Source organism: Pempheris klunzingeri, chromosome 22 (assembly GCF_042242105.1).
Source record: "Pempheris klunzingeri isolate RE-2024b chromosome 22, fPemKlu1.hap1, whole genome shotgun sequence".
Classification (NCBI taxonomy): domain Eukaryota; kingdom Metazoa; phylum Chordata; class Actinopteri; order Acropomatiformes; family Pempheridae; genus Pempheris; species Pempheris klunzingeri.
Window position 1 is genome coordinate 669408 of NC_092033.1, and position 14749 is coordinate 684156.

The following is a 14749-nucleotide window of genomic DNA, read 5'->3' on the forward strand; positions in this document are numbered from 1 at the left end:
ACTCTAATGGTGTCTGCTGGTCTCTGTTGGTCTTTACTGGACTCTAATGGTGTCTACTGGTCTCTGTTGGTCTTTACTGGACTCTAATGGTGTCTGCTGGTCTCTGTTGGTCTTTACTGGACTCTAATGGTGTCTACTGGTCTCTGTTGGTCTTTACTGGACTCTAATGGTGTCTGCTGGTCTCTGTTGGTCTTTACTGGACTCTAATGGTGTCTGCTGGTCTCTGTTGGTCTTTACTGGACTCTAATGGTGTCTGCTGGTCTCTGTTGGTCTTTACTGGACTCTAATGGTGTCTGCTGGTCTCTGTTGGTCTTTACTGGTCTCTAATGGTGTCTGCTGGTCTCTGCTGGTCTCTCCTGGTCTCTGGGTGCCCCCCTCTCCGGCTCTATAAAAGGAAACGATGGCGTCCGTCTGTTGTGGGTCTGATGTTGATGGGGGCTGTTATCGCAGCACGTCGCCATGACAACCACAGCGCCACGGCGACAGTGATTTCATCGTCGCCATGGGAAACCAAGAATGGTGATGATGGGAGGGGGGGGGGGTATGGAAGCTCATTACTGCCAAAAAGGAAAAATAGTCAAACAAAGTTGAAACTGATCAATAACCTGCTCATTATTGATTATTAATGTGAATAAAACAACAAACTGTTTCTTCAGATGTTTCTTTATTTACAGGTTGTTTTTTTTTTATTGACAAAACAAAACATGAACATCTTTGAAGGAGGACGATGAAGAGGAGCTGATGAAGAGGAGGTATTTCTACATGCTGACCGCAGACTTCCCGTCTGGACGGAGTATACGACAGGCTAATAATAAACTCCATTGATTACTGATCGGCAGCTTCCAGTTAAACCCCTTAATATTCTCACTTTGCACTAATTTACCCTTAAACAGTGAAATAATAAGAGACTTTAAGTGTAACAGCTGAAGGGGTTTTAATGGATCACCTGCACACTGAAGAACCTGTTCTAGGTACTAATGAAGAACCTAAAGAACCTAAAGAACCGTCAGACTTTATGCAGAAAATCCACTGGAAACACCTTCATTTATCATAATCCCTTAAAATACCTTTAATTAATCCTTAATTTACCATGAAAACGCACCAAACTCCTTTAATCTAAGTTAAGGTGTTTGGTTACTTTGTCCATTAATATAAAAAAAACCCTTAAAAACACATTAAGTAGATTCTACTTTACACAATAAATCAAAATATCCAACAAAACCCTTAACGATGAGTCGACCTTAAAACGATCAATGGTTCAATTAAGGGGTTAATTCAGGGGTTTGTCCAAAGTTTGGATTAATGAATGAAAAGTAATGGATTCCATTTATTTAAGGTGTTTTAGACGGATTATCTCCTCAGTTTATACATTTAAGTGTTTTCAGTTCGTGTGAAAATTCACATTATTAATGCTGCTCAGTTTTTAAGGGCCGAGTTTAATCCATGAAAAACACTTCAAATGTAATAATCCATTAAATCATCCACCAACTATCAACAGAAACACTTTTATAATCTCAGGGAATAACTTCAGCTTTTTCTTGGTCCTTTATTATTTAAATTTCAGATTTTTCTTCCTGCAGATTAAAGAATCACTTTAAGACTTAATGATGAACTTTAATCTTGTTTTTTATAAATCTCTCTAATTTATGAGATTCTTCTCACAAACTTGTGATTTTATAATCTCAGAATATTTAATTTTTTCTTAAATAAATGTGTTAAATGTTCTTCCACTTAAAACGGCTCTTAAACACCACTTTCCCTTAAGATGTCATTAAGTGTTAACCTTAAGGTTAAACTCAGTCCTGCACCTCCTAAAGATCCACTTAAACCTAAGTGTTTTTAAAGGTTCAGATTAAAGGAGGCTGCTGTACTTCAGGGTGACTTAAGGGTGAATTAAAGGTGAATCCTCGCTGAGCTGCTCAGGTAAAAACCCGTGTGACGTCGTTCCTGCTGACGGACGCTCGTTCGTACAAAACGCTCCGTCTCTCGTTATTTACACCATAAACACGGCGACTATTTACACAGAGGCTCCGTCCGCTCAGCCCCGCAGGCCTCCGTCCAGCGTCAGCGTCCCGAATCTGGAAGAGAAACACGACAACGCGTCACGTGACGGATGTTAGCCGCGGGACGAGGTTAGCCTAGCTTAGCATAAAGACTGGAAGCTAAGGGAAAGTGTTAGCCTGAGTTGTCTTCGTCAAAAACCCTTTAAGGTGATCTTTTTCTTTTATCGATAAATAATATGACGCATTCAAATATTCAAAACTTTAAGGGGTCAAAGGAAAAAAACTTAAAAACACCTTAAAAGTAAAACACTGCTTGTTTTTTTACACATTTAAAAATTAATCGGTTCATTGTCCCCTTAAGTTCCTGCTAAAAAGCCTTAATTTGACTCATTTAAGCCTTGAAGGAGCTAAAGGAGGATCCTTTCACAGTGTTTGGTAAACTTCAGGGGTTTTAACCTCTTAAATTCAATGAAAAATAACCTTCATTATCTTGATTTACACTTTAAATCCATTCGTTTGATTTCCACCTTAAAGGGGTTTATTTTTTACTCTGGGCGGCTTCACTGTTACTCAGTACATGTTAAGGGTTCTTCATATTGACATTGGCTGAGGTGATCTACTGGACCAGTTCCAACACTTTTACTACCCACCTGTCCTTCACATTGGACCCTGGTTTAAAAGTACAAACATTTCCTTTAAAATCCCTGAATTTGTGCACTAAAGTCATAAAAAACTCCAGGCTAGCAGTTTCCCCCCGCCTCCAGTCTTTGTGCTAAGCTAAGCTAACTGCACACGTCACCTGACCTCTCCAGGAAGTGGTTGTTCTCTGCCAGCTCTTTGACGACTCCCTCCATCTCCTCCTTCAGCTTCTTCATCCTGAAACAACATGGAGTCACTCAGTGACACACAGTGTTCACTCAGTGATGAAGACCAACAGGTAGTAGTACTTTACTGTGTACTGGTGGTACTTTACTGTGCACTGGTGGTACTTTACTGTGTACTGGTGGTACTTTACTGTGCACTGGTGGTACTTTACTGTGTACTGGTAGTACTGGTGGTACTTTACTGTGTACTGGTGGTACTTTACTGTGTACTGGTGGTACTTTACTGTGCACTGGTGGTACTTTACTGTGTACTGGTGGTACTGGTGGTACTTTACTGTGTACTGGTAGTACTTCACTGTGTACTGGTAGTACTTTGAGATGATAAACTGCTATCACAGACGCTAACGTTAGCTAGGGTTAGCTCCATAAATATGAACTGGAATTAGCTTTAGCTGCTGTTAGCAGGAGGCTAAGCTATTAGCAACATTCAACACAGCTGCTCCTCTGCTTCCATGATAAAACATGTACACAAGCTAACGAGCTAACGAGCTAACGAGCTAACGTCCTTATGGTGTTTTTTCTTTCTTTATTCTGTGTCGTGTTGTAAAATGTGATGAAGAGTAAACATCAGCTCACCCCAGCGTCATCTCCACCAGTGTGTTCTGACTCAGGTACGCCTGAGGCTTCATCCCACTGGACACCAGAGGAAGAACCTTCTGAGGAAGATGCTCCTGCAGCTGGACACACACACACACACACACAGACACACACACACACACACACACTTATGCAAATGAGTGCATATTTAATGAGCCCTCATCTCAATGACATATTTAAACATGGTCAGCTGGGGAAGCTTCACGTGACGTCATCACGTTCACCTGATGTGATGACGTCACCATGATGTCATGAGCTCACCTTGATGGCTCGCTCCATCAGCATCGTCACCTCCTTCTCGATGCTGATCAGCTGACCGGACAGACCGAGCAGCTGCTTCCTGACGTGGTGAACCTTCCTAAAACACACACACACACACACACACACACACACACACACACACACACACACACACACACACACACACACACACACACACACACACACACACACACACACACACACACACACACACACACACACACACACACACACACACACACACACACACACAGTTGACTCTCCATGCTGTCGCTAGGCAACAGACGGACCAGGCCCACTTCCTGTGTGTGTGTGTGTGTGTGTGGACGGAGGAAGAGGAGGAGGCTCACCTCATCCACTCTTCGCTCTTGGAGATGAAGAGTCGGTACTTCATGGCGCACTCCTCGGTGAACAGAGAGCGGGCTTTGCTGGCGTGGAGGACCAGCTTCTGTCTGCCACAGAGACAAAAAGGTCACGTGATCACGCCGTCACACGCGTGACGGACGCGGCGCCGCGGCTCCGGTAAAGACTTACTTGTCAAACTTGTGGATCTGCTCCTCGTTGTACGGCAGACCTGAACCAGGAAGCAAACACACGTCAGAGCTCAGAGGAAACAAAGCAGGTGAATATTTCCCAGCAGCCCTCTGGGCTGTGAACTCACGTCTCTCTGCTTTGTCCTTCTTGAACTGTTGGTAGATCGCTGTGATGGCGTCCAGCAGCACTTTGATCTTCTCCACACTGCAGAGACCAACTCAGCGTCACACACACACACACACACCTGTGCTACACACACACACACACACCTGTGCTACACACACACACACACACACACACACACACACACACACACACCTGTACTACACACCTGTACTACACACACACACCTGTACTACACACACACACACACACACACACACACACACACACACACACCTGTACTACACACACACACACACCTGTGCTACACACACACACACACACACACCTGTACTACACACACACACACACACACACCTGTACTACACACACACACACACCTGTGCTACACACACACACACCTGTACTACACACACACACACACCTGTGCTACACACACACACACACACACACCTGTACTACACACACACACACACACCTGTACTACACACACACCTGTACCACACACACCTGTACTACACACACACACACACACACACACACACACACCTGTCCTACACCTGTCCCCCTCATCACAGACAGCCTTGAATGTCTCTTACTTCCTGTCCTCGGGGTGCGTCCCCACTTGTTGAGTCCAGCCGTCGGTCAGCAGGCCTCCTGGGAGGAACTTACTCTTGATGTCCTGCGTCGTCCGTTCGATGGGCTCCAGAGAGCCGGAGATCTGCACGGGAACCACACAGTCACATGACCGTCACATGACCGTCACGTGACCGTCACATGACCGTCACCATGGAAACAAAGCCCGTAGCGAGCAGCTGATCAGATCTGACTCTCTGAAATCAGTTTACTCTTCACAGTGTGATGTCTGTGTGTCTAGTAGCAACGCCGGAACATCCTGGCACCCACTCTGCACACAGGTGAGGTCTGACCACACCTAAACAGATTTTCTTTGCAGATGATACGACTTTATCTGTTATAGTTATGACCTGAAACCGTCCGGTGGAAAACGAACTGCGCCTCAAACGCCGCATAGCAACCGTGACCTCCCGCCTTAGCGACCACGTGCCGAGCGTCAACGACCAAACACTCACCCTGAGGACTTTCTTGTGCATGTCTGAGATCTCGTCGTATTCTGACGACAGCATGTTCGCCTGCATCAGCACCTCGAACCTGCCGACAGGAGACAGGAGGTCACGTGTGTTTCCTGACACGTGTGACATCACGTGATGTTGGTGTGTGTGTGTGTGTGTGTGTGTGTGTGTCGCTCACAGCTGCTCGGTCTTCTCCAGGATCTGTGTGCAGTAGTTACACAGATGGAAAACCTCTGACTTCTTGTGCAGGATCTCGCTGTAGTCCTCCTTCATCAGCTCGCTGCACGGACACAGACATCATGTGATTCACTTCTCACAAAGACTGTGGTCACTACTCTTCCCGATTGTTTTCCCGATTGTTTGGATCCACCTCATGTATGTAAACGAGGACGGCAGCAAACGGGAAGTGAGCTGAGTCTGAGCAGATGGAAACAGGACATGCACAAACACACGACGTGTCCGTGATGTGAACTTACATCAAACCTCGGACTCCTTTCCGCACCAGCTCCTGATAAACCAGCAGAGACTCTGAGGTTTTCCATAAGTGTCCAACGTCGCCGGCAAACGTCTGAACAACAACAGGAACGTCGATGAGTGTGTTCAGACATGAATAAATCATATGATACTCTGATCTTATTACATAAAGAACAAAGGTTCATGTTTTAAAGGATGTTTGTAGTCATACTAACCAGTCAGTTAAAGGATAACTCAAACACACCAGACTCCATTGACAAAAACAGACATTTTAACCTCACAGAACACAGGAGCTGCTATTCTGCTGCTGCCTCCGTCAGTCAGTGTGTTTGTGTCATTGTGTGACTTTAGTGTTTTAAATAGTAAGTTCAGATCAACACAACATCTGTGTGACACACAGTAACACAAACACACTGACTGATGGAGGCAGCAGCAGAGCAGCAGCTCCTGTGTCCTGTTCTCTAAAATCCCTGTTTTAGTGAATGTAGTCTGGTGTGTGTGCTGTTTGTGCTTAAACCAAAAGGATCTTCCAGGTCTCTCTGTAGGGATCCTTTCCATGATGCTGTCAGACAGTCGGACTAACTCTTACATGGGGGGTGAAGGGCTACATGGGTACCTTTGCGTAGCTGGCGTCCAGGTCGAGGTCGTAGCGAGGCTGAACTTTGGGAGGACTGGCTGTGAAGACAGAAACACTCAGTCTAAACGCTGCTACTGTTCAAAGAATCAGATCAAATCAGTGTGCAGAGGAAAGACTCAACAACCAAACCTCTGACACACTGATTACATCACAGGTAGGACTGCTGCACTTCACCTGAACAAAGCTTCTAATCTAATATATGAAAACCATCAGTGAGCAGGATGAAACAAACAGGAAGTCACGTACGGTCTTCGAAGATGAGTCCCACGGTGGCGACGGACTCGCGACTGACGAGCATGATGGGATTGTCTCTGGAGGTTTTAGGGAAGGTCTTGGCCTGGCGGTTGGGGTCCAGGACGAGGCGGCGGCCCTCGTACAGCAGCTCCTGGTTGTGCAGCGGGATGCTGCTCCTGCGGGACAACAGCTCCTGGAACAGCGCCGCCCTGTGGACACACGGGGAACCACTTTACACCCGGGGAGGAAGAACTGGAGACACCTGAGGTGAAGCTGCTTGTTCCACCTCCTTATTATGTAAGATGATCTTTTAACCAGTTGACCAACACAAAGAAAGAATTAAGCCAAAATATGTCAAGACTGCATTGACAAAACCAGTGATTTTACACAGGAGCTGCTGCTCCACTGCTGTCATGGAGACGCTAGTTTGTGTTATTGTGTGTTATTAAGAGTTTGTTCAGATCCAACACAACATTCATATCACACACAATAACTCAAACACACTGACTGATGGAGGCAGCAGCAGAGCAGCAGCTCCTGTGTCCTGTTCTCTAAAATCCCTGTTTTAGTGAATGTAGTCTGGTGTGTGTGCTGTTTGTGGTTAAACCAAAAGGATCTTCCAGGTCTCTCTCTGTAGGGATCCTGACTGTGGCTTAACATTGGCCTTAACGTCGTTGATCTACGATCCGTCATGATGTCGCCCTCACGTGTTGTATTCGTGGATGTAGACGTGGTGCAGCGTGGCCTGCTGCAGGCTGAACACGTAGACGACGGTGCGGTGCAGGATGTCGTTGGTCTCTGCGAAGAACTGGTCGAAGCCCCAACACTTCTCCTGGTCGGCCTCCAGGATGTTGGCGAGGACCGGCGTCAGGAGGCTCTGCAGACCCCTGAAACATCAGACCACACGGCTCAGCCAGGCTCAGCGAGAAGGAAACCTCCGATCGCTGCTTCTCTGTGTCGGCTCACTTGGACAGACTGCAGGACACCGGCATCTCCGTGCTCCACTCGATCTTCCCGTTCTCAGACTTCTGGTGGCCGGAGATCGTCCCCGACGGCTTCTCTGTGATGATTTTATACCTGAGGGAGACAAACAGCTGTCTGAGGTCAGTGTATCACCTACAGGAGGAGGCTAAGCCACGTTGTCAGACAAACATTTACACGGGAAAATACAGTCATTCTGCTCGCTTCAAAACCACCAGACCCCATTCACAAAAACAGCGATTTTACCCCACAGAACACAGGAGCTGCTGGTCTAGCTGCTGTGACTTTGGTGTTTCAGCACATTAGTTTGTATCCAAACTAAATTGTTAAACCACCAGAGTAATAAAATAATACAAGTAAACAAAGTGATGGAGGCAGCAGGAGACCAGCAGCTCCTGGGTTCTGTGAGGGAAAATTACTGTTTTTTTCAATGGAGTCTGGTGGCTTTTGGTCTAAAGGTCTGTCTGATGGTCATGTAGCGAAAATATTCTAAATATATCGTCCACTTAAACGTAGGAGGCTAAACTGAAGAAGGACCTCAGATGGTCACACTGCAGACGAAGCGGACTGCCCCTTTAAGCTTCGCTCCCGTCTCTTACATGACCTCCTTGTTCCTGCGCGGCCCTTCGAACGGCCTGAACGGGAGGCTGCCGGTGGCGGCGTGGTAAAACGTGACCCCGATGCTCCACAGGTCCACCGTGGCGCCGTACTTCTTCTGGTGGTCTTTTCTCAGCACGGCTCGCTCGTACATGTCCGGGTGCTGCACGGGAGACACACGAAGAAGAGTTAGACAGGAAGTTAAAGGCCTCTAGTGTGTAGCAGCGTGTTCATACATGCTATTGTTGCTAATAACACTGAATGATGGAAGTGCAGCAGAAAAGATCTGAGAACAGAATTAGCTGATATCACTTCAATCCTGTGGCTCTAATTTAAAGCAGAGCTCTGGTGTTTCTAACCCTGGTCCCTCTCTGTCCTGGTGTCTGAATGACTGGTAGGTACTAAAAGTGTTGGAACTGGTCCAGTAGATCACCTCAGCCAGAGAGCAAAGGTACCCATGTAGCCCTTCACCCCCCCATGTAAGAGTCAGTCTGACTGTGTGACAGCATCATGGAAAGGATCCCTACAGAGAGAGACCTGGAAGATCCTTTTGGTTTAACCACAAACAGCACACACACCAGACTACATTCACTAAAACAGGGATTTTAGAGAACAGGACACAGGAGCTGCTGCTCTGCTGCTGCCTCCGTCAGTCAGTGTGTTTGTGTTATTGTGTGTCTTTGGTGTTTTAAACCGCTAGTTTGGATGTGAAGTGACCCTTTAAAAGAAAAGTCCCTCAGACTCCTGAGCTCTGTGAGGTAAAGTGACTGAAAGGTAGAATGACTGTTTTAGTCAGTGGAGTCTGGTGTGTCTGAGGAGAGCCCTCCTCACCAGGTATTCCTCGGTGCCGTACAGAGACACGAACTGCTCGTCGTCCTCCAGCTCTCTGGCTGCTCCGAAGTCCGTCAGCTTGTAGACGGAGCGTCCGTCCTCTCCGATCACACGCATGATGTTTCCCGGCTTGATGTCCCGGTGGACGATGCCGTACTCCCTCAGGTGGTTCATACCTGCCACTGAGGGCGCAGCAGAGAGCACGTCAGGGTCAATGACACGCCAACAACACGCCAACAACACGCCAACAACACGCCAACAACACGCCAACAACACACCAACAACACGCCAACAACACGCCAACAACACGCCAACAACACGCCAACAACACACCAACAACACGCCAACAACACGCCAACAACACGCCAACAACACACCAACAACACGCCAACAACACGCCAACAACACGCCAACAACACGCCAACAACACACCAACAACACGCCAACAACACGCCAACAACACGCCAACAACACGCCAACAACACGCCAACAACACGCCAACAACACGCCAACAACACGCCAACAACACGCCAACAACACGCCAACAACACGCCAACAACACGCCAACAACACACCAACAACACGCCAACAGCACGGCGTCCTCAGCAGGTCAGACTCACCCACGTCGTGCAGGACGATGAGGAACTCGTCCTCAGGAAGTCCGTAAGCGTTGGACGACTCCTCTAACACGGTGTAGAGACTCCCACAGGGACAGTACTCCATCACCAGGACCTTATGACGGGTGTTAGACTGGGGGGGGGAGGAGGAGGAGATCAGACACACTCCCAATCGTCCTAAAAAGCTAAAATAAAGACTAAACAGTTTCTCGTGAGTGACAGACGGAGGAACCAATGATTGATTGATTGATTGATTATTGTAATGACTGTTTTAATGTGAACTCTTGATGACATCAGCCTGACGTTCAGGAGCTGTACGGAGAGCAGTGAGGGTCAAACTTCCTCAGGCTGCAGTGACTGACGTGATGACGCTGCTTCATTCGCTGTGACACGCCAGAGACCCCCCCATCATCTTCATCATCATCATCATCAGTAACCCCCCCCCCATCATCTTCATCATCAGTAACCCCCCCATCATCTTCATCATCATCATCAGTAACCCCCCCATCATCTTCATCATCATCATCATCAGTAACCCCCCCCCCCATCATCTTCATCATCAGTAACCCCCCCCATCATCATCATCATCATCATCATCAGTAACCCCCCCCCCATCATCTTCATCATCATCATCAGTAACCCCCCCCATCATCTTCATCATCATCATCATCAGTAACCCCCCCCATCATCTTCATCATCATCATCATCAGTAACCCCCCCCCCATCATCTTCATCATCATCATCAGTAACCCCCCCCATCATCTTCATCATCATCATCATCAGTAACCCCCCCCATCATCTTCATCATCATCATCATCAGTAACCCCCCCCATCATCTTCATCATCATCATCATCAGTAACCCCCCCCATCATCTTCATCATCATCATCATCAGTAACCCCCCCCATCATCATCATCATCATCATCATCAGTAACCCCCCCCCCATCATCTTCATCATCATCATCAGTAACCCCCCCCATCATCTTCATCATCATCATCATCAGTAACCCCCCCCATCATCTTCATCATCATCATCATCAGTAACCCCCCCCATCATCTTCATCATCATCTTCACCTTCAGTACCCCCCCCATCATCACCATCATCATCATCATCACCATCATCATCACCATGATCATCATCATCACCCCCCCCCCTCTCTACCTCCTCCTCCACAGCGAACAGCTTGACGATGTTCTTGTGGTTGAGCTTCTTCAGGACCTCGAACTCTCTCATCTGGACGTCGAGCGGTCGGAGGAAGCTCAGGTTGTTAAACACCTTGACGGCGTACAAGTCTCCGGTTTTCTACGACACACAAACGCAACACCTCCTCGTCACGTCCGGCATTTAGAACAGAGAGAACAGAGAGAACAGAGAGCCACCAGACTCCGTTCAAAAAAACACTCCTTTTGCCTCACAGAAAACAGGAGCTGCTGCTCTGCTGCCGCCCTCATCAGTTAGCGTCTTTGTGTTTTTGTGTGACTTTGGTGTTTTTCTGGTTTATTTCAGATCCAAACTAACGTGTTAAATCACCAAAGTCCCCCCGACTAGACCGGCAGCCCCTGAGCTCTGTGGGGTAAAACTACTGTTTCTGTCAATGGAGTCTGGTGGCTTTGAAAGGCGTCCACAGCAGTATATTACTCCTCATCTTAGCCGGTCAGGTAGGGTCAGGTGGGGTCAAGGGGGGGGTCAGGTAGGGTCAGGTGGGGTCAGGTGGGGTCAAGGGGGGGGTCAGGTAGGGTCAGGTGGGGTCAGGTGGGGTCAAGGGGGGGGTCAGGTGGGGTCAGGTAGGGTCAGGTAGGGTCAGGTGGGGTCAGGTGGGGTCAGGTGGGGTCAGGTAGGGTCAGGTAGGGTCAGGTGGGGTCAGGTGGGGTCAGGTAGGGTCAGGTAGGGTCAGGTGGGGTCAGGTGGGGTCAGGTGGGGTCAGGTGGGGGCCGTACCTTGTGTCGGCCGCGGTAGACGTTGGCCGTGGCGCCCTGACCCAGCAGGTCTGAGATGAGCCACAGGTAGTTGGTGGTGCTCTGCATCCTGACGGCTGAACCTGAACACAGACGACATCATGTGATCAACAACACGCCAACCGATCGATACGATCCATGAAACGTGTCCACTTCCTGTCTGAAGCCGTCACACCTGATGTTCCTCAGGTACTCTGAGCTCCTGAACCGTTTCCAAGCCAAATTCAAGCATTGTTAAGGACCTTCAAGGTTTTCCAGACTCATACAGCTGTTTTAGATGAAATCATCTCATCTCTGTCTGACTAGTTTCATGTATTGATCCAAACAGTCTGACAGAAATGTATTATATGTTATAATTTATCACATTTATCATGTTAAGCATTTTATTATTACATTTATGTAAAATTCAAGCGTTTTCAAGGATTTCCAGCACCGTACGAACTGTTTAGTTGTTGGATCCCAGTTCACCCACGTCGACATGATCCCGAACCACTTTAATAATCAATCAATAATTAACCGACCTGAGGCTGAACGGACTTCCTGTTTGTTTCTTCAGCTGAGAATCAATAAAAATCTGTTTTTCCTTTATTCTGTTTTAACTTTAACTCTTTTCTGACAACAGACCTCCATCTTAGTATTTATGATAAACAAATTCTTCTTGTATAATAAAGATTATAGAAAGAAAAGATCTAATCATCTTAATTATTTCATTACTTCACCTGTCAATCCTCAGTGACGTCACTGAGACGTGAAAAATGAAAAAATAAAATAAAATAAATTTAATGTTTATTTCCGCAGCCGCTCTACGTCACTACGTATCCGTGACGTACCGGCCGTCGGTGGGAAATTCCCGTTTAAGGCCTCAAACGTCTCAAACCTGCGGGTTTAATCCACCGTGACGCAGCAGGTTATCGATGACATTATCGATCATTGATTATCCTCCGACCGGAAGCCGCTGCTCCGGTTTTCCGGCGTCACGGCGCACCGGAGCAGGTGAACGGTGTGAATGCTTCCGTCACTTTAAACACTCGGACATGAGCTCCGGAGCACGCGGCCAGGAGCGGCGGCCTCACGAGCCGAGGTGTCGGTAACGGCTCCGTTCGTCTCTTCGTGCCTCTTTCACATTTTCACTTTCGGTCGCGAACAGAAAACACCGCCATGCTAGCAGGCTAACCGCGTAAACGGCGGCAGAGCACCGGGGCCGCTGGCTAACGGGCCTAGCTCCACACCGGCGGCGGAGACTGAGGCGTCGTTACCGGATTTACCGTGAAAATGAACCGTTTTTACTTCTTGTTTATTTCCTCACCCTTCAGTCTGCGGCCCAGTCCTCTTCTTCCGCTCTTCCCTGGTCATGTGACAGCAGCGGCCCAATCAGCACGCAGGCTGAGGACAGGGGGGCGTGTCGTAGAGTTACCGTAATACTCTGAGAAGCAGCGGCATATAAGAAAGTGTGCGCCTCTTTCAGCCACTTAAATGAGTAAAAACACACCTGTGTCTCCGGTCCCTCCTTTCACACCTGCTCTCTGCACCCACGTCACACTTTACCGGAGTAACAGTTTGTTTCCCCCGGGCTACAGCAGCTTGTTGAGCTCTCGGCCGGCTGTGACCGGTTATTACGGTAACTGCTCATGAATCGGTGGACTTCCCGGAAATCAAAACAACCTGAAATCTGAAGAGTTTCAGGTGTTCAGCTGTGAACAGGAAGTGACCGAGCAGGCTCGTGAAGAAGGCCAGCTCTGTCCTGCCCCCCCCCCCCCCCCCCCCCCCCATGAAGGACACACTGACGTCACTGGAGATCATCTATTTACCTCTATAATATAAAATCTATACTATAATAATATATAATATAAAATCTATACTATAATAATATATAATATAAAATCTATACTATAATAATATATAGTACAATCATGTCTAATATTATTATTATTGTTATTTCTATACCTCCTCCACTGTAGCTCCATATTTATAGATTTATATCTGGGACTACTGAAGGAACATCTCATCTCATCTCAAGTGTTTTAAAAAGGAGTTCAAACTTTTAAAACTTTAAAATCCTCCATAATTCTATTCATGTGATCATGTTTTGTTAACTTTATTTTAATAATTAGTTTTAATCATTGGCTCCGTTCTGTTTAGTCTTTTTATTGCCAGAATAAACTAAAAGTGAATAATAATAATAATGTCTGAGTATCTGTGTTTCTATTAAATCTGAAAAATAAATGGTTCTGGTTTATTATGGGATGTAAAGTCTGGAGTTTAAGAGTTAATATGTCATTTATACTTTTATCGATATGCAGTTAATTCCACTATTTATAGAAATCACAGGTTAAAAAGAATTTAAATAAAACATTAACATATTTAGTTTGAACATTTAAACTTAACTTTAAAGAAACAAGACAAGAATTTAACTTTAAACTTTATTTAACCAGGTGATCTGATCGAAACCTGTTGGAACTTCTGTAATTTTATGTTTTACAAGAAAATAATGTGATGAAAACATCTTTTAAGTTCGTGTCTTCAAACAGGATTTAATATTTATATCAGTTTTTATTTCCTTTTGGCCGCTTAAAGAGTTTTAACAGTCTGAATCAGGGACTTTAATAAATGTAATCATTAAACTGTTTTGGCACACAAACATCAGTCGGACACGTTTTAAAAGTTCACTCACTTTATATTTAACAAAAAGGAAAAAAAAAATCAGCATTTCATGAGTTACAACAGCTTATGGTGGCAGCTGATGGGCTGTACAGGTCCATCTGGTGCTCCTGTTTCCAGGTAAAGCGTCATCGTAGAAAAAAGGAGAGTTTTAGTGGAAACTAAACGGAGACACGACGAACCAAATGTTGGCCGTCGTCTCCGCGAACGTCCTCGTGAAAAAAGCACCATGAGAGCGAAACGGATGAAGGACAAAACAAAAACACAACA

General features: G+C 46.5%; 1 protein-coding gene and 1 long non-coding RNA gene across 2 annotated transcripts in view; one reads left to right on the forward strand and one right to left on the reverse strand.

Annotated features, from left to right (window-relative positions):
- The window catches only part of LOC139222061 (uncharacterized), a 295725-nt gene that overhangs the window by 16661 nt on the left and 264315 nt on the right, over nt 1-14749 (forward strand). The gene's annotated exons all lie outside the window — the stretch shown is intronic.
- Nucleotides 646-13163, reverse strand: tbk1 (TANK-binding kinase 1). Its single transcript, XM_070854018.1, has 21 exons — nt 13128-13163; nt 11804-11904; nt 11028-11168; nt 9868-9997; nt 9248-9429; nt 8419-8579; nt 7805-7915; nt 7546-7725; nt 6851-7047; nt 6584-6642; nt 5970-6061; nt 5672-5773; nt 5494-5572; nt 5002-5123; nt 4407-4483; nt 4280-4319; nt 4096-4197; nt 3746-3842; nt 3464-3564; nt 2808-2879; nt 646-2078 (listed from the first exon to the last, which is right to left on the reverse strand). Exons 2-21 carry the CDS (start codon nt 11888-11890, stop codon nt 2039-2041), a joined length of 2172 nt encoding a protein of 723 aa, XP_070710119.1. The 5' UTR covers nt 11891-11904; nt 13128-13163; the 3' UTR covers nt 646-2038.